The sequence below is a fragment of the Leptopilina boulardi genome, unplaced genomic scaffold (assembly GCF_019393585.1).
Source record: "Leptopilina boulardi isolate dan_hultmark-lab unplaced genomic scaffold, ZJU_Lbou_2.1 LbouV2_328, whole genome shotgun sequence".
Lineage (NCBI taxonomy): Eukaryota > Metazoa > Arthropoda > Insecta > Hymenoptera > Figitidae > Leptopilina > Leptopilina boulardi.
Window position 1 is genome coordinate 349,459 of NW_026137894.1, and position 21,531 is coordinate 370,989.

The following is a 21,531-nucleotide window of genomic DNA, read 5'->3' on the forward strand; positions in this document are numbered from 1 at the left end:
AAGTGAAAATGAAAGTGAAAATGAAAATAAATATCAAAGTGGAAGTCAAAATAAAATTAAACAATTGGACACTAGCATTAAACAGACGACAATCTGTCCTAATTAATTGTTTTCTTAAATGGAAACAATTTTTTTATTTTAAATATCATAAACAATGGAATCTTATTTGAAAAAATTTTTATACACATAAATAGGTGCGCACTTTAATTACATATTTAAAATAGAATGTCTCGCATTTATCGTTACAATTATTGCAAAACTGTTGTTAGAAACATTTTAATAGGACGTCGAGCAACTGTTTATTCAAAGATTCATTGAGCTTTTATGAGGCGCGCGTGACTAAAAACAAAAACACTTAAATTTTCAAGTTCAAATGCATTTTGAAAAATTTTACTTTACATTTTAAATAATTAAAAAAAAATTTTTTTTTAAATATACATTTTTTCATTAAATGCTGTGGATTTAAAAAAAGTCCTTCATTTTCGATCCACCATTTTGAATTTTAGAAATTTTATCTAACGAAAACTATCGTTCTTTTATTATTGAAAATTTTTTATCCAACAGAAGTAATTATGTAAAAGAAAAAAAAATATTTTTGAATAAAAATTGTTCTAAATCTCGTTATGTATATTTAAATATAGATCACTTGAAAAGTGCATAATAGTATATAGACAATATTATAGACAATATGTTTTCCGGGTTGCGGATCATTGGCACTCTTTGTCACTTTTGTAAACGTAAGTCTGCGACGATGTGTGGCAATGTATCGAATGAAGTTTATCATTTAAACAATAGGATACAAGTTTTGTCGACTGTCAGTTAAAAATAGGAAATTTTGTCTCTTGCCAAAATTTCGACAAATTCAATTTAAATCAACGAGGATAAGAGATGTCGCAGTTTAGTTTCTCGATATTTCGTGTTCGGATGGAAATTACAATAACGCGTGTCCTTTAAAATATTATATTTCGTTACAACGAAGGACAATGATAACAAATATATTTTACAAATGGACGGAAAATAAAGTGCCACAACAAATGTTTAATTTGCCAACAATTGAAATGACATCAGTTTGGTTTTTTTTTTAATTTTTGGAAAAAAGAATTTTTGCTAATAATCATAATTTTTGTCTAATCGATTAATTAATTACTTATTAAATTAAATTATTATTTTTATGATTTATAATTAAAATAAACATAATTTTAATTAAATCGTGAATTTTGAAAAGGGCTCAACTCAAAAATATAAGTGTCATTTTCGCATAACATGTGATAGGGAAAATGACTCTTAAAGTTTTTAGAGTTGAGCCCTATTCGAAATTTACGATTCAATTGTATTAAATTTTTTGTGAATTAATATTATAAAAAATTAAATAAATATTTGTGAAAATTATCTGTTTTGTTAAATTTCAAAGGAAAGTGAAATTATTTTTCTTAACAATGATCACTGGTGAAAAGGGATTTTTATTTTGGAAGTTAACCTGCACTTGATTGATGATTATAAGAACATATGCCGGCCTGCGTTTTAAACAGGGCCTACTTTGTCTGCAATGATGACTACGTTGTAAGTGTAAGGATCTTTATTTTTCACAATCTAGGCCTGCTCGGTGGCCCTGATTTGCGCTTGGGTCACATTTAGAACCAATTAGAGCAATTTTGAAAAAAAAAATTAAAAGTAAGGGCGCACTCACACCTTCTGGCTGCCTGCCTGCCTGCAGGAGTTGTCATGACAACGTGCAGGAGTAAGAGAGAGAGAAAATTCAAATTTGAATTTATTATCTCTGTTACTCCTACACGTTGTCATGACAACTCCTGCAGGCAGGCAGGCAGCCGAGAGGTGAGAGTGCGGCCTAACCTGTTCTACTTTTGAAAACCCGGCTGAAAAAACTTGTACAAGAAAATGTACAAGTTCTTGTACATTTTCTTGTATAAATTTTTCAGCCGGGAAGACAATTCCTTGCTTATGAATAATAATCACAGTCAAACAAAATAAAAATTGTCTGAATTAGAAAAAAAAGTTTCATGCGAAACCAATTAATTTTTAAAAAATCTTCCACAATTTTGTATTTTGAAAAACTAATATCATATTCGTAATTAGCGACCCCAATAACTTCCGAGTAACGACTAACGAGTTAGAAGCAAATTTGATATTCGATAAATATTTTAATATATGGAAAATATTTACACTTTCATTTAAAAATATTATTTCTTTAAATGAAAATAATGATTAGGCCTACGCAGAATGAAATCTCTAATCGTACATCTTAAACTTTCACATGAGAGAGAAAAGGATAGTAATATCTTTTGTCCTTTTCTCTCTCATGTAAAAGCTTAAGATTTACGATTAGAGATTTCCTTCTGCGATGGCCTTTTGATTTAAATTTAAGGTTTAGTTTACAATGAGTCCATGTAAATTTCGACTGGAATTCAAGTAGAACGTCCGAAATATGCCACATATTTATATTTTTGACCCCTTCTTCACCCTGCTTTTCTCTATTTCTAGTTCCCCGCCATGTATCGAAAAAAGCTACCATTCCCTTCAAAGTGTCACAATTTAGATATTCCACTGAATTTTTTTATACACTAAAAAAAATTTCTTTTAAAGCAGTGATTTTACTTAATTAAATGTGGCAAATTGACTAGGTTATGTTCGTATTTTTACAAAAAACTGTAAAATTACAAATACGGTAGTAATTATGTCACATTGAAAGTAGGTAATATTTGGTACTACTCTGAAAGTAGTAAATTTACAGAAAATTACGAATGGGCTATTTTAAAAGTATTAAGTTTAAATCAGTTATTGTATATTTACTGCTTTGAAATAAGTTCAGTTACAGATTTTGGTAAAATTACAAGTTCAATCCGTAAAATAAGACAAAATTTTTTTTTACAGTGTATTTATTATTGTCATTAAGATTTTGACAGGATTCTTAACCTAAAAAATTGTTTTTTTTGTATAATCGTCGTTTGAGGATTATTTTATACGTTAAAGTTTATTCTGTGTGTATTAAATTTACTGTATTTCTATCCAAAGTTCGCAATATAATGAAAATAAAATAATGTACTAGATCAACCAAAGAATTATTTTTCATTAAAATTTAAAATATTTAACTGCATATCAGGAATATTTTGTATAAATGTGGAGTAATTTCTGCACGGGAAGTATTGTGATAATTTTTTTTTATAATTATTTCTGATTCATACAACTTTTTTTTAGTGGCTGCTTTATTTTTTGTAGAATTGTTAAATCGAATATTTGACTAGAAAGAAAGATAATTATGGGCTTAAAGAAAAAAAAATTTATTATTAAAAAAACAAAAATTTCGACTCGGGTACTAATAAAAATTAATAAAATGAAAAAACGAAAAATAATTACACATACAATGGAATTCAAGTTTTGCGTCAATCCTGATATTTGTTATAAATGAATAATAGGAATGAAAAAAAATTGACGAGATGAAGAAATATAAATAACTAGTATGTATACAGCTTAATATCATTACATTCTTAAATATCATAACACAAAATGGATAGTGAAAACTCATAATGATGGAAATCTAGAAATGAAATATTTCTATTGTTACAATAGAAAAAAATTTAAAAAAAAAATGTTTTTCTGTAAATTTCTAAACTGTGCTATAAAAAGTTTATCGTCATTCTGGGATTTCCTTCTTCCAAAATGCTTCTCACATTATTCTTTTAGATTGCACACGCTTTCAAATTAACAATTTTTTTTTCAATATGAATAATTATGAGGCGCTTAAATAAGCTCTAAAATTAATTTCTTAGAATTTCCAATTGACAGAATTTCATTATCTAGATTTTACTTTTAGAGCGACTCCACGTCAAGTGATCGCACCGATTTAGGCTAATTTGATAAATTTTTATAATATTGATAATTTGGGTTCCTTAAGGGTCAAAAAATGAAATCCTAAATGAGGCAAAAGTTTTGAACGTTGAAATGAACGAAATATTTTTTTCAATCTATAAATGATTAAAATTATGATTTCAATGTAAATTAAAACAATAAATTAAACAACTATTAAATTAAATAACTTCTTTTTAAATTTTTAAAACAATATTTTGTAATAAAATTTGTACTTAAAGAATTTGCAAAAAAAAATTTTGTTCATTTGAACGTTCAAAACTTTTGGCTCATAATCCTAAGTATTTTTAAAAAATTCCAAATATTTTTCAAAATATTGCACATTTAAATTTTTTGTAATTTTTTTTTTAATTGATTTATTATAACTTCCGTAATTTTTAACCAATCGGGATGAATTTTTTTTTAAATACTCGTATTTAGATGCTCTTTCATAAAAAAAAAAATTTGAAAAAAAAAATTCAAAAATTTTAATTTTTATTAAGAAAACAATTTTAATTGTTTAAATAATTCGAAAAGTACATCTTCGATTTTTTTTTTCAAAAAATTCATGAACATTCTCTACAATGTCCTGAAAAATTTAAGACCTTGAAAAAGATGGTATGTCTTATAGTTTCCGAGAAAAAAATTATTTAGTTTTTGTAGCGCATGAAGTCATTGTAAACTATATGAGGCATTTCATATGAGAATACGCGGGGTCATGTCTAGGATTTTTCTCAAAATTCGATAAATTGTAGTTATAGTTGTGTTGAATAAGTGTACAAATTTTGAATTTGAAATTTTTAATATTTTTCGAGATATTTACAATAACAAATTTGAGCAATATTTTTTTTGCTTTACTTATAACTTTTTCCCTACTAAAAATAAAGAGAAATGTTGAGAATGTTTTTTACGCAAAAGACCTTAAACTTTTAGAAAAAAATTATTTTTAAAAAAAAATATATTAATTTTTAAACAATTTGTTTAAAAAATAAAATTTGTTTATAACTTTTAAATATGTTCTCCCTTATTTAGAAGCGCGAAAAAAATCATAAATATTGTTTAAGTTATAATAAATCGATGGTTAAATTTTTGAAATGGCATTATTTTTTGTTTTTCAGATATTAATTAATTAACTAACAAAAGTTAGTAAAAAATGAAATATTTTACGAACAAATAAAATTAGAGTAATTTTAAAAACACCATTAGAATGCTTATTAAAATCCGCATCCAACGAGCCATATATATAAACTATTTCTGATAAACGGGTGTGAAATTAATAAATAATAATAAAAATTATTTAAATAATTAATAACATTTGAAGAAATAAAGATAAATCGTCAATTTTTATTTTTTTTTTTCTATCGAATTTGAATTTGATAGAATAATTATTTCCTTGAATTTTTATTAGACAGAATAGTCATTAGAAAAAAAATTTATTTTATTTATTTATTTAATAAATTTTACAGAAAATATAATATTTTATAAATAAAAAAATTTATAATATTATAAATAAAAAAATATAATATTAGAAAAAATTATTTTCCAGCAGAATTTTTATTTATTTGAATTTACATTTTAGAGAATTTTTTAAAACGCCGAATTTTTTTTTTATATAACTTTTATTTTGTCCGAATAAATATTTGGCATAAAAATTTTTGAGTAAATTTGAAAATTGACCAGTCAGAAATTATCAACGGTTAATTTTAAATTTTGAGTTCAATTTTTTCTATATCAGATATTTATTCGGATAAATAAAAGTTCGGTTAAATAAAAATTCTGTCGAATGTAAAAATTCAAACAAGTGTAAATTCGATCAAAAAAGAATTCTTTCTAATATTTTTTCTGTAAAATAAAAATTCTTTAAAATAACTTCTGTCGAATGAAAATTTCAAAAAATATAAATACTGTCAAATTCAAAGAAATAAAAATTCTGTTAAATAAAAATTCGACTAAATGGAATTTTTGTTAAATTATTATTCGAAGAAATAAAAATTCCGCTAAAAGTAAATTCCACGTCATTGAAATTCCGTTTAAATTAAACTAAGAAATTAATTTTAAAACTCATAATAATGTGTCTCATAATTATTATAAAATTGAAAAAATGCTTCTTACGTTAAGAAAATATTTTTTTTTTTTTGCTTTTATTATTGTTGAATCGAACGATAAAATAAAAAAAAAAGTTTTTTTTTTTCAAATATATTTTGATTTTTTACGATGATATGTTTATTGGCTTCGTAATGTAGATGTATGGCCGCTATACGAAGGACCTCGGTGAATATGCAAAAGAAGAGGCACGAAGGCTCAAGTCACATAAAAAGTCGAGAAGAAAATTGGACAAGGCGAGGGCCGAGGACCTTAGAAAATCAACAAGAGGTCCTTTATGCAGAAAATTGGTGTCACTGTTGGCCTTCGCCTGGAAACACACTGGAGCAAGGCTCGGCGAAGATTGGGTCTTCCTGGCATTGCTTGGAGTTATAATGGCACTTATTAGCTATGTGATGGATCGAGGCATTTCCATGTGTAATAACGGTCAGTCATTTTTCATTATATTTTAACAGGCCTCGAATTATACGACTTTTTCGACTATTTCCGACTTTTTTTCAAAAATACGACTTTTTTCGACTTATTTTAATAAAATGCAACTTTTTCGACTTTTTTTTAACATTTAAAAATTTTTTTTTGAATAAATTACAATTTTTTTAGTATAAAAAAATTATTTCAATTATTTAACAAATTTTTAACTAAAACTCTTCACTAAATTAATTATTTTTAATAATTTTAATGGAATTTATCACAAATTCAATTATTTTAAACTATTTTTCAATTAAAATTTTTATGAAATTTAATCATTGTATATAATTTAAAAAAAATTAGCAAAATAAAATTACCAGAAAATTCTAATAAATTCTTCATCAACAGAAATTATTAGAAATTTCTCTTATTATAATAATTATTGTCTGAAAATTAACACAATCTTTTGAAATTAAATTATTTTCCAAAATTTCAATTGAAATTCAATTATTTACAAAATTTTCAATTAAAAATCTTTTAAAATTCAAAAAATTTTCCATAATTTCCATTCAAAATCAAATAAAATTCAATTATATTCAAAAATTCCAATCCAAAATCAACTAAAATTCAATTATTCTCAAAAATTTCAATTCAAAATTATTTATTATCAATATTTTCAATCTAAAATCAACTAAAATTAAATTATTATCCAAATTTTCAATTGAAATTCAATTATTTTCAAAAATTTCAATTTAAAAGCTTTTAAAATTTACCATCTAAAATTGTTTGAAATTTAATAATTTCAATTATAACTCTCTCATGAAATTCAATTATCTTTAACTATTTTCATAATATTATTCGAAAATTCAATTATCTGAAACCATTTTTCAATTAAAAATCACTTGAAGTTCAATTAATTTCAAAAATCTCAATTATAAATCATTGAAAATTCAATTACTTTTAAAAAATGTTATCTGAAATTATTTAATAAATTATTTTTAATTCTGTAAAATTTAATTATTGTCTGAAAATTAACAAAATCTTTTGAAATTCAATTATTTCTAAAAATTTCAACTTTATAACTCTTCTAAAATTATTATTATTTAAAAAAAAAAATTTTATTTGAAAATCTGTAAAACTTTTTTTGTTAAAATAAAAAAAATCGACTTTTTTGACTTTTTTTGGAACATAAATCGACTAAAACGACTTTTTTTGTCCCTTTAAGTCGATCCGAGGCCTGTATTTAAATATATTTATTTTTAAATCGTGCATTTTTCCATTTTATTATTATTTTGCACAATTTTCATAATTCGAAAATTTCTCTAAATTTGAATTAGTAAAAATTCAGCCACTAAAATTCAAATTATTCGAAATTTTTGCTAATTTTTAATCATTTTTCACTAAAATAATAATTTAAAAAGAAATTAAAAGAACTAAATCAATTAGAAATAATTTATTAAAAATTAGTGAAAAATGAACTAAAAGTTTTGAACTTTCTGAAATATTTTTTTCAATATATAAATTATTAAAAATTATAATGATAATTATCGTCAACCGGAACTATTATATTATTTTCATACCGTGGTACGAAAATCGAAATTATTTTTTTTTCTATAACTAAAATTCTAAAATTTATATAGAAAAATATTTTAAACTATTTGGTTGTGTTGTAGAAAATCTTCTAAAAAATTTTCTCTAAGTTATTATGATACAAATTTTGTTTTTGTTCATAAAATAAATTAAAAATTTGTTTTTTCAAATTATTTTATTAGTGAAAAATAATTTATTATAGAAACTTCATTACAATTACTGATTTCTTTTAGGTTTTAGAATTGATATTTTAAAAAAAAATTTATTTTTTTCAAATAATTTTTTTTCAGATTTTATTTTATTTTTTTAAATTTGCTAAAATAATTGATTTTAAGAAGTTTGAAAATTATCATCAAAATATAAAGTCTCATCGTCATGTGCCAGAGTATATTAATATTTTGTGGAAAGATTATTCATAAAAATTTTTATATTTCAGGAAATGACTAATAAAATCGCATTACCGTCATATTAAATTTTCTTCAGATATGCAATTTTTCAAAAATAAATTTTTAGAAAATAATAATTTACACTGGCACATAACAACGATTATTCTTATTATACTATTTTTGAGTTCTCCTCAAAATTTTAGCTCAGTCAAGAAAAGTATTTTGCAAAAAAAACCTGCGAAGAATATTTACATTGTAGAATCACAACAATCACACGACCTTAATTAGTATATATATATAATTAACAGATAATTTATAATAAATTAATAAAACAAAAGGTAACACAAAATTATAATTCAGATTAAGTGAAAATTAAACTGCAATATAAAATCATTAAAAAGATAAAAATACATCATAAGGAAAGTAAATTTTTTTTTTTAATAAACAATATAAATTTATAATCTATTTCGGTTTGACTTTCGAGGTCATAATTTTTAAATTTCAAACTTATAAATGTTTCGAAAAAAGTAATGTTTTGAAATGAAAATTTTTTGTTTGTTTATAAATAAATAAATAAATATTCCCAAATAGGATATTTGAGATACAAAGGTGCAAAACTTAAGCGTTAAATACATATTTTAGTCTTAAATTTTTGGCAAAGAATTAACATTGACACGTGTGTCTATAATAATTTTAGGATGTCTAGCCAGAGTGAAGTAGAGAATAAAATTGTTTATGTATACACACGCACAATTCTTAATTCTATTTTATGCAATTTCAACCAATTTCCCCTCAAGCATAATATTACGAGTGGGAAATTTTGGAATTGATTTACGAGTTACATAAACAGAAGAGTTTTGTTTTCCAAAACATAAGAAATCTAAAGTGCGGGCTAATTAAAATTTTGCTTTCTTATATTTTAATTTAATTTTATATTTTATTAAAGAATCTTTTTATTTAAATGCATGCAGATTATATTTTAGGTAAGAAATTAAAGGTTTTTTTTTATTAGAATTGTTTTCTGTTACGTGATTTTCGGAGTCGCTGAATCGAAATTTGAGGCCAGATTTAAAAAAATTCAAAATGGCGGTCCAAATATGGCGGAAAATTTTAAACTTGATTAGATTCGTTCAAATTTCGGTACTCGGAGGTTTTTGGGATCGCTGAATATAAATTTTATGTTGTTTTTGAAAAATTCATTAGGTCTGATCCAGCATGCCGACAAAAAATTGGGACGCATGATTATGTTCTAAAAAATCATTAGTTAGAATTTTCATTTGTCATAATTATTTTTGAGCCGAATTTTTATTTGTTCGAATTAGTATTTTGCAGAATTTTCATCAAAACGATTTTCTATAATTACAGAATTTTTATATAACCGAAAATTCATTTCACATAATTTTTATTTGTTCGATTTTCTATTTGTCAGAATTTTTATTTTCTCGAATTTTTATTTGTCAGAATTTTTTTTTCCTCGAATTTTCATTCAACATAATAGGCATTTTAAAGAATTTTTATTGGGTAGAATTTCGTTGCATACAATTTTCTTTCAGATGAATTTTCATTTGTTCGAATAATTATTTGATATAATTTCCATATAATCGATTTTTATGGTTGGTTCCACAATAGGCAAAATCGTATCGTTTTAAAGACGATTTTCAAGACTAAACGATTCGCAACAATAGAAAAAGTATACGCGCGCATCATTTCGTCCTGAAAATCGTCTTGAAATATCTGATTGTGGAGGCAAACTCATACTACAGAATTTTTACTTAACCCAAAAAATCATTTAACAGAATTTCAAATTGATAGAATTTTCATTTGTCTGAAATTGCAAATGGCCGAACAAACAATCGATAGAAAGATTTCGGCGCGATTTTTAAAATCAACCAATCAAAAATTATAAATAAAATTGTGATTGGTTGATTTTAAAAATCGCGCCGAAATCTTTCTATCGATTGTTTGTTCGGCCATTTGCAATTTCAGAAAAAATGAAAATTCTATCAATTAGAAATTCTGTTAAATTAATTTTCGGTTAAGTAAAAATTCTGTAGTATGAAAAATCGATTATATGGAAATTATATCAAATAATTATTCGAACAAATGAAAATTCATCTGAAAGAAAATTGTATGCAACGAAATTCTACCGAATAAAAATTGTTTAAAATGCATACTATGTTAAATGAAAATTCGAGCAAATAAAAATTCTGACAAATAAAAATTCGAACAAATAAAAATTCTGTGAAATGAATTTTTGGTTTTATAAAAATTCTGTAATATAGAAAATCGTTTTTGATGAAAATTCTGCAAAATACTAATTCGAACAAATAAAAATTTGGCTCAAAAATAATTATAACAAATAAAATTCTTTAAAATAAAAATTCTAACTAATGATTTTTAGAACATAATCATGCGTCCCAAAAATTTTTTAAAAATGTACCAAATTCGCCTGAAACTTGATATTTTAAATTTATTCAAAAGTAAAACTTTTTAATTCCGCTCTTTATCGAACCCGATGTCACAAACGAGGACAATTTTTAAATTTTCCTCCATATTGGTTCGCCATTTTGAATTTTTTAAATTTGACCTCAAATTTAAATCCAGCGACCTCAAAAACCCCCGAGTACCAAAATTAGAACGAATCAAATCAATTTAAAAATTTTCTTCCATATTAGGTCATAAACACAACACATTATACTCAAAATATACAAATAGATTTTATATTTAAAATTTAGTATAGCTTATACAAGAAGCAGTGTATTGAAAAAAATTAATCTATACGCGTAAGAAAAAAAATTAACGGAATCTATATGTAATCATTAATAAAAAAAAATAATTTTTCTTCGCCAGCTAGGATATGGCTCTTTGGAGAACTCACAACTCATCCTGCTCTACAATACATTGCCTGGGTTTCACTTCCAATGTGTTTAACTTTATTCAGCGCAGGATTTGTTCACATTGTTGCACCTCAAAGTATAGGATCAGGAATACCAGAAATGAAGACAATTTTACGTGGTGTTGCCTTAAAGGAATATCTAACATTTCGCACTCTTGTTGCCAAAGTTATTGGACTCACTGCCACATTGGGATCTGGATTACCACTTGGCAAGGAAGGTCCATTTGTTCATATTGCCAGTATAGTGGCAACTCTTCTTTCAAAATTGGTAACCAGCTTTCAGGGAATTTATGAAAATGAAAGTAGAAATTGTGAAATGTTAGCGGCGGCCTGTGCAGTTGGTGTGGCTTCATGTTTTGCTGCTCCAATTGGTGGTGTTTTATTCAGTATTGAAGTAACAACTGTTTATTTTGCTGTTAGAAATTATTGGCGTGGATTTTTCACTGCTGTATGCGGTGCAACAATGTTTCGTCTTTTAGCAATTTGGTTTCAACGAGAGGAAACAATAACGGCCATGTTCCTCACTAATTTCACCAATGACTTTCCATTTGATCCTCAGGAGCTATTTGTATTTGCTCTCATTGGAGTTGGGAGTGGACTTGGTGGAGCGTTTTATGTTTGGCTACATAGACAATACGTTATTTTTATGAGGAAGAACAAGAGCATGAACAGCTTTTTACAAAAGAAGTAAGTTTTTAGAAAATTAACTATTAGATAAAATAATAAAATTGCAGGAAAAAAAGAGCTTTATTTGTAACAACGATAGGTACTAGAAAAAAATTTTATTGAAAGAATTAAAATTTTTTTGCTATTCTAGTGAAATCTTTTGTTGTTCCAGGTGAAATTTTCTTTTTTATATTTATTTTTAAAAATTAATAGAGAATTAGTTAATGTTTTAGAAATATCTAAATGGTTCCTTAAAAATGAAAAGGAACCAATAGGTTAAGAACAGTTTTGCAATTGTCCCCAGTTTTGTTTCTATCTAAAGAATCAACCTATTTACAAATATGTCCTTTATAGGTCTCGGATTATACGACTATTTCGATTTTTTCCGATTTTTTTTTTTCGAAAATACGACTTTTATCGAATAATTTTAATAAGATGCGACTTTTTCGACTTTTTTTACATTTTTTTTTTTACAAAATATTTAATAATTTACGTCTTTTTTTTTAATATACAATGCAGATCTTTATTTCAATTATTTAATAAATTTTTAACTCAAATTCATCTCTAAAATAATTATTTTTAATAATTTTAATGAAATTCTTCACAAATTCAATTATTTTAAACTATTTGTCGAATTAAAGAATTTATGAAATTCAATAATTGTTTATTTAAAAAAAAAATCAATAACGGAAATTATCAAAACTATCAATTCAAAATCACTTGGAATTCAATTATTTTCAAATATTTCAATTTAAAAACTTCTAAAATTTAATTATTTCTAAAATTTTCCATCTAAAACTTTCGAAAATTTAATAATTTCAATTATAACTCTTCCGAAATATAATTATTTTTTTTGAACAATTTTTATAATAATTTTCCGAAATTCAATTATTTCTAAAATTTTCAATTGTAACTTTTTCAAAATACAATTATTTTCAATAATTTTAATGAAATTCTTCACAAATTCAATTATCGTAAACTATTTGTCGAATTAAAGAATGTATTAAATTCAATAATTGTTTAAAATTTTAAAAAGTTCATTAAATAAAATTACGAAAAATTTTCAATTTAAAATCACTTCTAAAATTTAATAATTTCAACTATAACTCTCTTTGAAATTCAAATTATTTTTAATTATTTTTATAATATTCTTCTAAAATTCAATTATCTGAAATAATTTTTCACTTGGAAAATTTTAAAATTCTATTTTTGTCTGCAATGTCTAATAAATTTTTCAGTAACAGAAATCATCAAAAAAATTTAATTAAAAATCGCTTGAAGTTCAATTTTTTTCAAAAATCTGAATTGTAAATCTTTGAATATTCAATTACTTTTAAAAAATGTTATCTAAAATTATTTGATAAATTATTTTTAGTTCTATAAAATTTCATTATTGTCTAAAATTTAACAAAATAATTTTAAATTTAATTATTTCTAAAAATTTCAACTTTAACTCTTTCAAAATTCAATTATTTTTAATAATTTTAATATTTATTTAAAAAGTTTCAAATAAAAATTCAAATATTGAATTGTTGAGAAAAATTAAAAAAAAAATACAGATGTTGAAATTTGCAGAAAATTTATTTCAAATTATTATTATTATTATTATTATTATTATTATTATTATTATTATTATTATTATTATTATTATTATTATTATTAAACATTAATTATTGCCTGAAAATTTTTTTGACCATCAAAACTAAAAACTATAACAAAATTTTTAATTCGAATAAATTGCTTAAATCAAACTTCAAAAAATTATAAAAATGGAACTTTAAGAATTTTTTTAAGAAAACGGTCCTAATTAAATAAAATTTTAAAAAAATTTGTCTCACAATTTGTTCGATTCTGAAATATTCGAAATAAATTTTCTTGATAATATTCTTGTAGAATTATTCTCATTACAGAATTAATAAAATTAATTTAATATAATAACATTAGTTATTTAAAGTAAAATAATTATTAACTAATTAAATTTTATTAAAATAAAAAATTGACTTTTTTTGTGCCTTAAATTCGATCGGAGGCCAGCCATTTTTTAAAATTAACAATCTCCTCCATATCAAGTAGATTTAATAAAATCTGTGATCAGCTTATACTCACCTATAGGGGAATTCCTTAAATTTTTTGGCACAAAACTGATCGCGTGATTCCCACTTTGTTGGCAATGTAACAGATTTTAAGAATTAATCAACTATTTCTAATTTTCCTCCTCGTTAAATAAAAAGAAACACGCTGTTTTATTGCTTCCAAAAGAAATAATAATAAAAGGAACATAATTATATTTCAGTCGATTTTTATATCCTGGAATTGTTTCTTTAATGGTATCATCAGCGTCATTTCCCTTGGGACTTGGTCAATTTATGGCTGGTGATTTAAATACTCACGATCAAGTTCATGGACTCTTTACTAATTTCACGTGGACAAAAGAAAATCTCAATGTCGAGGAAGTGAATATTGTTAAACATTGGGTTACACAACATTCTGATGTATTTATTGGACTATTAAGTTTCACATTATTTACGGTAAGAGATGTTTTTTTTTTTTTTTTTTTGAAAAATTAAAATCAATGATAATTACAAACATGTATAGTTTGTAATATAATGAAAATTACAAATGTAAAAATTAATGAGAATATAAATCGAATTATGTTTTCAGTTCGTTTTTTCAATTATAAGTTCTACTGTACCTGTTCCATCTGGAATCTTCATTCCCGTTTTTAAAATAGGAGCAGCTCTTGGTAGATGTGTAGGGGAAGGAATGGCTTTATGGTTTCCAACGGGAGTTCGATATGGAGGAATTATAACTCCAATAATTCCAGGTAAGATTGATCCTCTTTTTCAATTTTTAAATCACTATTTTTTAATATTTTTCACGAATTAAAAATTTTTTCGTTACAATAACAAAATAAGAAATATTAATTAATAAATAGTGCTACTTTTGAGAGTAACTTTAATTTTCCATTTGCATTTTTCAAAGACAATTTCATTTGTTTCCTGGAAATCCTGGAAAAGTCAGGGAATTTTAAATAAATTTGGAAAAATCCTGCAAAAGTCATGGAACTTTTTTCCTTCAAATCTTGGAAAACAATAAATTTTAAATATATTGTTCCATAATTAAGGTTTCTTAGCCAATTAACATAACCCCAAACTAAAAAGTTGTTTTTAACAACAAATAAAATGAAAATTATATTTCACTATGAAAAATAAAAAAATGTAATTTTTATAACAATTTTACAATTATTTTCTTTTATTTTTCAGAAATTTTATTTTTTGAAAAAACTGAATTTTTTTAAAATCCATACGATTGAAAATATAAAAATTGCGACAGAAATTTAAATTTTTAGTTTTTGAAAATTTCGAGTTTTATTTAAAAAATTATCAATAATGAATTCAGGGTGTCTAGCTACCTAGAATTCCTTGAAAACCTGGAAAAGTCCTTGATTTTTTTTTTTTTTACCTGAAAAACCTGGAAAAGTTCTTGAATTTTTCATCTTTTCCATGTATGAGACTATTTTTAACTTAATTTAATAAAATGTGACTTTTCCGACATTTTCTAAAACATTTTTTTAAAGAAAATACGACTTTATTAGAATAAAATTCACATTTTCCAAAATTGAATTATTTAAAAGAATATTAACTAGAATTCTTCGCAAAATTAATTATATTTAATAATTTTAATCAAATTATTTAAAATATTTTCTATAAACTTCTGAATTCGAACACTTTGCTAAAATCAAATTTCGAACAGTTTTTATTTTTTAAATTATTTTAAATTATTTTTTCAATTTTTCCTATTCTGAATTGAATTTTTGAAAATTTATTTAATTATGAAATATTGTAAATAAAATTTCTTGAAAATATTCCTATGAAACATTATTAATAATTTATTTAATTTCTAATTACAATTGTTTGATAATAAAATATTTACTAATTATATTTATTTAAAAATAAAAGAAGCGACTTTTTTTTAGTTTTCTTGTAATGTAAATCCACATTTTTTCTTCCTCTAAATTTGATCGTAAGCAAGAAAATGCCAAAAATTAAATTTATTCATTACTAGTTTACTATAAAAAGACACTTAAATTAATTTAATCTTGTACATTTAATGTATTTTTGTCATTGTTTGTTAAAATAGTACATACCTGGAAAAAAAATTTTTTTAACCTGGAAAAATCATGGAATTTTATTTGTCAAAAACCCTAGACACCCTGTGAATACACAATTTAATAAATTTTAATTTTGAAACAATGGTTTTTGAATGATTTTCCCTGTACTTTTCAATACCCAAAAAAAAGTTCAAACCTCCTCTTTATAGTGAAAATAAGATAAAATGTCTAAATTAGTCAAACTGAAAAATCAGAATTAATTTTGATGAAAAGGATTGAAATTTATTATAATATTGTAGTAACTACAATTTTTTTTAAATGTGTTAATATTTTACTATTAATTATAAAAATTTTATAACTACTTTTAAATAGTGATAAACTTTTTGAACTAATTAAATTTTACCAATAAATTAGTGAAAATAATTGATTTACTACTTATTTAGTAAAATTTAACTAATTCTTAATAAAGAGTAGAGCAATTTTAATTTTAAAAATTATTTTTTCAAATTCTTATTCCTAAAAGATACAGTATGATAAACAAATTATTTTTTCTTTCTTTTTTCTAAATTAAAATTTTTGAAAATTCATATGTAACATTGTAAAAAAAGTATTTAAAAACATGTAAAAAAAAATTACGGATGAAAAATATTCAAAATTGGGAAAGTAATTCAATTTTGCGAAAAATTTTAATTTTTTACAGACTATGTAAAAAATAGAAATAATAAATAATAATACTACCTTTTACTACCTATACTCTAAATTTGTCAAAATTTATTTTTATATAATTATTATAATGAGTAGAGAATTTTTTTTTTTATAGAAAAATTTGAAAATTTGAATTGAAAAATAATTTTTCAGGTGGATATGCAACTGTTGGTGCAGCTGCATTTTCAGGAGCTGTGACGCACACAATTTCAGTGAGCGTTATCATCTTTGAAATGACTGGTCAAATCACTCATATAGTTCCTGTTATGATAGCTGTTTTAATTAGTAATGCAATTGCCGCTCTATTACAGCCCAGCATATATGACAGTATCATTTTAATTAAAAAGTTACCGTATCTTCCTGATCTTTTGCCATCAAGTTCCGGTGGGTTTTTTTTTTTTTTATTATTAAATATTATAATCTATAAATTTCCCATCGAATAAATATTTACTTGAATAATTTTTATAATTTAAATATAAAATCTTGAAAATTTATATTTTACATACAAATTAACAAATAAATAAGAAATAAAGATTTTGCAAATTGTACAATAAAATTCCTCTTCTTTTAAATTATTGATAATGTTGAGAAATTATTTTCTTTTGTAAAAGCTATCTATATGGAATTTTTGGTAAGAAAAATATTTGTAGCCTATTGAATTATAATTTTCTATCTGGTAATAATAATTATTAATTATTTATTAATTAATTAGTTTTAATGATTAGTTAATTATTATTAATTAAAGTGTTTGAGATAAATATAAAATGACGCATTTTTTTTTTTAGGAATGTATAATGTTTACGTTGAAGATTTTATGGTAAGGGATGCAAAATATATTTGGCATGGAATAACATATCAGAGATTAAAAGAAATTTTAAAAGAAAATAGAAAACTTCGTGGCTTTCCATTAGTGGATAATCCTGATTCAATGATTCTTCTTGGATCAATTCAAAGACTTGAACTTATTAAATTAATAGAAAAACACATTGGCAGAGAAAGACGATTACAGGTTAGTGATATTAATCTAATACTAGAATAAAAAAATTAATTGAATTATTCAATTAATTATTAATTAATTAATAATAAATTGAAAACTTCAGTTATTTTATTATATTGATGAAATTTTTTAGGTCGCTCAAAAAATGCAAAAAGAAGCTGAAGAAAGAGTGAGAGAAGAAATGGAGAGACAACTGAAAGAACAAGAAAGATCAAGAAGACCCTCTAGATTTGAGGTGATACCAGCTCCCGATATTCTTAAAATGCAAAGGCAAAGTGCTACCGATTTATCAATGTCAGGAAATAACGGAAGTGCCTCTGATAATGTAAGTACAAAAAAAATCACCATTCTTAGCAATATTTGTCGAAATTTTTATTAGTCTATAAAAATATTTGTCATAAAAATTAATTTTTGTTTTAACAGTAAATTTATAGATAATTTTTTTTTTTTCAAATTTAGCATATTTTTCACGCTCCTGTTTTTGGAACTCAACCGAAAAAGTCAATATTAAAGAAGACAAATTCCTTTACTCTCAAAGGTTTTAGTCCTTTGGCCAGTCCGGCTGTTACTCCGTATACAACAGTTACGGGAGCTGAGAGCAGGTTCGTTGTTTTCTTTTTTTTTTTTTTAAATTTCTTATTGACCTTTTTTTCGAAGAAGATGAAATTAAAATAAAAAAATAATTTTCCTTTTACAGAATAAGGCTGGCCTTTGAAGCAATTTTTAGAAAATCTGCCACATTGCAGGATGTTGATCCAGATCCAGAATTAGGATCGCGAGGAAGACGTGACAGCGAAGATGGAATAAATGCTCAACCACATCATCCAATGCTTGCCCCGAGTCCTGCTACTTTAAAGAAAGTTCAACTCGTAAGAAAATAATAAATATTATTTCCATAATTTATTTTAAGGCCAGGTCCAAGTGAGGCAGCGCCATCTACATTGAAACTAAAATTTTGGAAAATTTTCAACAGCCTTTTCTTGAAAACAAGAAGGTAAAATGCTTTTTCCTTTATGGATAATTGATTATTGGCAAGATATACACCAGCTAAAACTTTTTTTGAGTTAAAATAATAAAAAAAATTTCATGTCAATAAATTAAATATGAGCACTTTTTTCACAAAAACTGTAACAGTACTTTCTCAGAAATTACAATCAAAAATGCAATTTCCATTTGAAAAATTAATAAACGCTAAAAAATACACGACCTAAGATTTACCAATCACGAAAATAACAAAAAAAAAGTATTTTAACATAACATATTTTACTCATTATGACAGCCGTTTGGCAGGTTATATATGTCAACAGACGTTTCGTAGTTTTGCCGAAAGGAGGAGATTGGCGCTGTTGCTAACCACCTGAAATACATAATCTACCAAAGGGCTGTCACAATCAGTAAAGCAGTATCAATATGTTAAATATTTAATAAAATTTTTTTTTGTTATTTTCGTGATTGGTAAATCTTAGGTCGTGTATTTTTTAGCGTTTATTAATTTTCCAAATGGAAATTGCATTTTTGATTGTAATTTCTGAGAAAGTACTGTTACAGTTTTTGTGAAAAAAGTGCTCATATTTAATTTATTGACATGAAATTTTTATTATTATTTTAACTCAAAAAAAGTTTTAGCTGGTGTATATCTTGCCAATAATCAATTATCTATAAAGGAAAAAGCATTTTACCATCTTGTTTTCAAGAAAAGGTTGTTGAAAATTTTCCAAAATTTTAGTATCAATGTAGATGGCGCTGCTTCACTTGGACCTGGCCTTAATACTATTTTACTAATTATTATTTAAAATTTATTTTCTTCATTTGCAAAATTTTAAGATGCATGAATAATGCCTAAAATTCATTTGTAAAAATTTTTATTTCATAGAATTTTATTTCAGATAGAATTTTCTTTTTGTCGATTTTTATTTTTCCGAATTTCCAATAAACGTCTGTTTTCTGCGTTAAAAGTGCTTGATTGATTGATTCTTTGCAAAGGGAAGACCTTTAATTATAGCCTCTATAAAAACGGCACTGAACGTGAAAATAATAAACATTGGTTTTAAAATCCTTTTTCTCGAAACACGGACACTTTTTACAAAATCGGCCAAAATACCAAGGATTCTTATACTATGAATTTTCCAAATGCGAAAGATTTTGCGAATCCATATAAAAACGAGACTGCAAAATGAAAAGTAATATAATAACAGTTGTGACTTTGTGCTCCCTGCATGCTTCTGCCATCTGACGGCGGCAGGACGTAATAAACCTGTCATTATATTACTTTCCTATTTTTCGTTTTGCAATCTCGTTTTTGTATGGATTCACAAAATATTTCTTATTTAGAAAATTTGTAAGATATGTAAGAATCCTTGGTATTTTGGCCGATTTTGTAAAAAATGCCCGTGTTTAGAGAAAACAGAATTAAAAATCAATGTTTATCATTTACCTCCATGAAGTTAGCGTCGACGCTCAGCGCCAAAAATTGTTTTTCACAGGACCAAAAATGTCAAATTATTTTTTTTTAGGATTTCTGGTCCAAATGAGAAATACTTTTTAAGGTATTATGTGGACCCAAAACCTTTTTAAAAATGATTTGATATTTTTGGTCTCGTGAAAAATAATTTTCGACGCCAACTTCATGGAGGTTATCATTTACACATTCAGTGTCGGTTTTTATAGGGCGATGATTAAAGGTCTCTCAGTGCGCGTAACGACTTTAAGTGAAATATCTGATGCTCCGCGAGGAAAGGTACCTTACACCAAAAAATTTTAGGTTATGTTTAGTGATAGTATTTAATTATAGGCAAATTCAAAAATAGATTTTATTGAATTTTTTAAAAAACTAATTTTATTATTTTTAATTTTTAAATAAATATTACAGCACAAAAGAGAAACTTTGATGAAACTTTTTTTTTTTGTACAGTAAACTTAAAATAAAAATTCTATTTTTAATTATATTTTCTTCGAGAGTGTTTTTTTCCGCCCCGAATCTCGATTCGAATACTCGTCGATGTATTTTCAGTTAAAAATTAAAAAACAAAACCTAAAGTTTTTTGGATCTCAGATAGCTTTTGTCGCGTATAGCGTTACATATAAACGTGTGTAATGGTCAGACCCTTATTTAAAAAATTTTTTTTTCTAGCCTCGAGAAAGAGTGATTGATATGTCAGCAGAAGACCAGAAAATATGGGAGGAAAGTGAAATGGCTCTTGAAGTTGATTTTTCAGTTTGTCATATTGATCCTGCTCCATTTCAGCTTGTTGAAAGGACATCTTTACTCAAAGTTCACAGTCTTTTTAGCATGGTTGGAGTTAATCATGCATATGTGACTGTAATCGGTAGGCTAGTGGGTGTAGTGGCTCTCAAAGAAGTAAGTTTCCATTTATATAAATATACACTGAAAAATAATTCCTCGTTTTTTTAAAAAAGTTTTGTAAAAAAAAATATCAATGGCATTTACTGCAATTTAATAGAGCAGAAAATATCCGAGTTATTGCAATTGTTTATAACTAAAAAAACGTACCCTTTTTTCTAAATCTATTATTATGCAATTATGTATAATAATATTCGTTTAATTTATTTAATGTATATGATAGTATCACTCTTTAAGAGTAAAATGAAAGAAAAATAAAATTAAAATCGCTTGGTAAACAAGTGGGGAAATTAGATTTAAAAAAACAACATGTTTTTTTGTTAACAACTGGAATAATTTATAAATTATTCATCCGATCGGGTATTGAAGTTTTTCCGATTTATTCTGTATCGCAAGGGGCACATTTTCATGAAGTTTCAAATTATTATCAATAAACTTATTAAATAA

The 21,531-nt window shown here is 24.4% G+C and overlaps 1 protein-coding gene across 10 annotated transcripts in view; it reads left to right on the forward strand.

Moving 5' to 3' along the window:
- Positions 1-21,531, forward strand: part of LOC127285037 (chloride channel protein 2) — a 76,774-nt gene that overhangs the window by 51,091 nt on the left and 4,152 nt on the right. For 8 of the 10 annotated variants that reach the window (XM_051310807.1, XM_051310809.1, XM_051310808.1 and 5 more), the window contains exons 3-12: positions 6,105-6,390; positions 11,199-11,931; positions 14,204-14,438; positions 14,572-14,734; positions 16,880-17,110; positions 17,512-17,735; positions 17,857-18,048; positions 18,183-18,325; positions 18,421-18,592; positions 20,854-21,081. In XM_051310807.1, coding sequence (XP_051166764.1) covers positions 6,105-6,390; positions 11,199-11,931; positions 14,204-14,438; positions 14,572-14,734; positions 16,880-17,110; positions 17,512-17,735; positions 17,857-18,048; positions 18,183-18,325; positions 18,421-18,592; positions 20,854-21,081 — 2,607 coding nt within the window. Of the gene's footprint in view, positions 1-1,433; positions 1,567-6,104; positions 6,391-11,198; positions 11,932-14,203; positions 14,439-14,571; positions 14,735-16,879; positions 17,111-17,511; positions 17,736-17,856; positions 18,049-18,182; positions 18,326-18,420; positions 18,593-20,853; positions 21,082-21,531 lie in introns of those variants that run through there. The other 2 variants (XM_051310806.1, XM_051310814.1) reach the window with 2 other exon arrangements.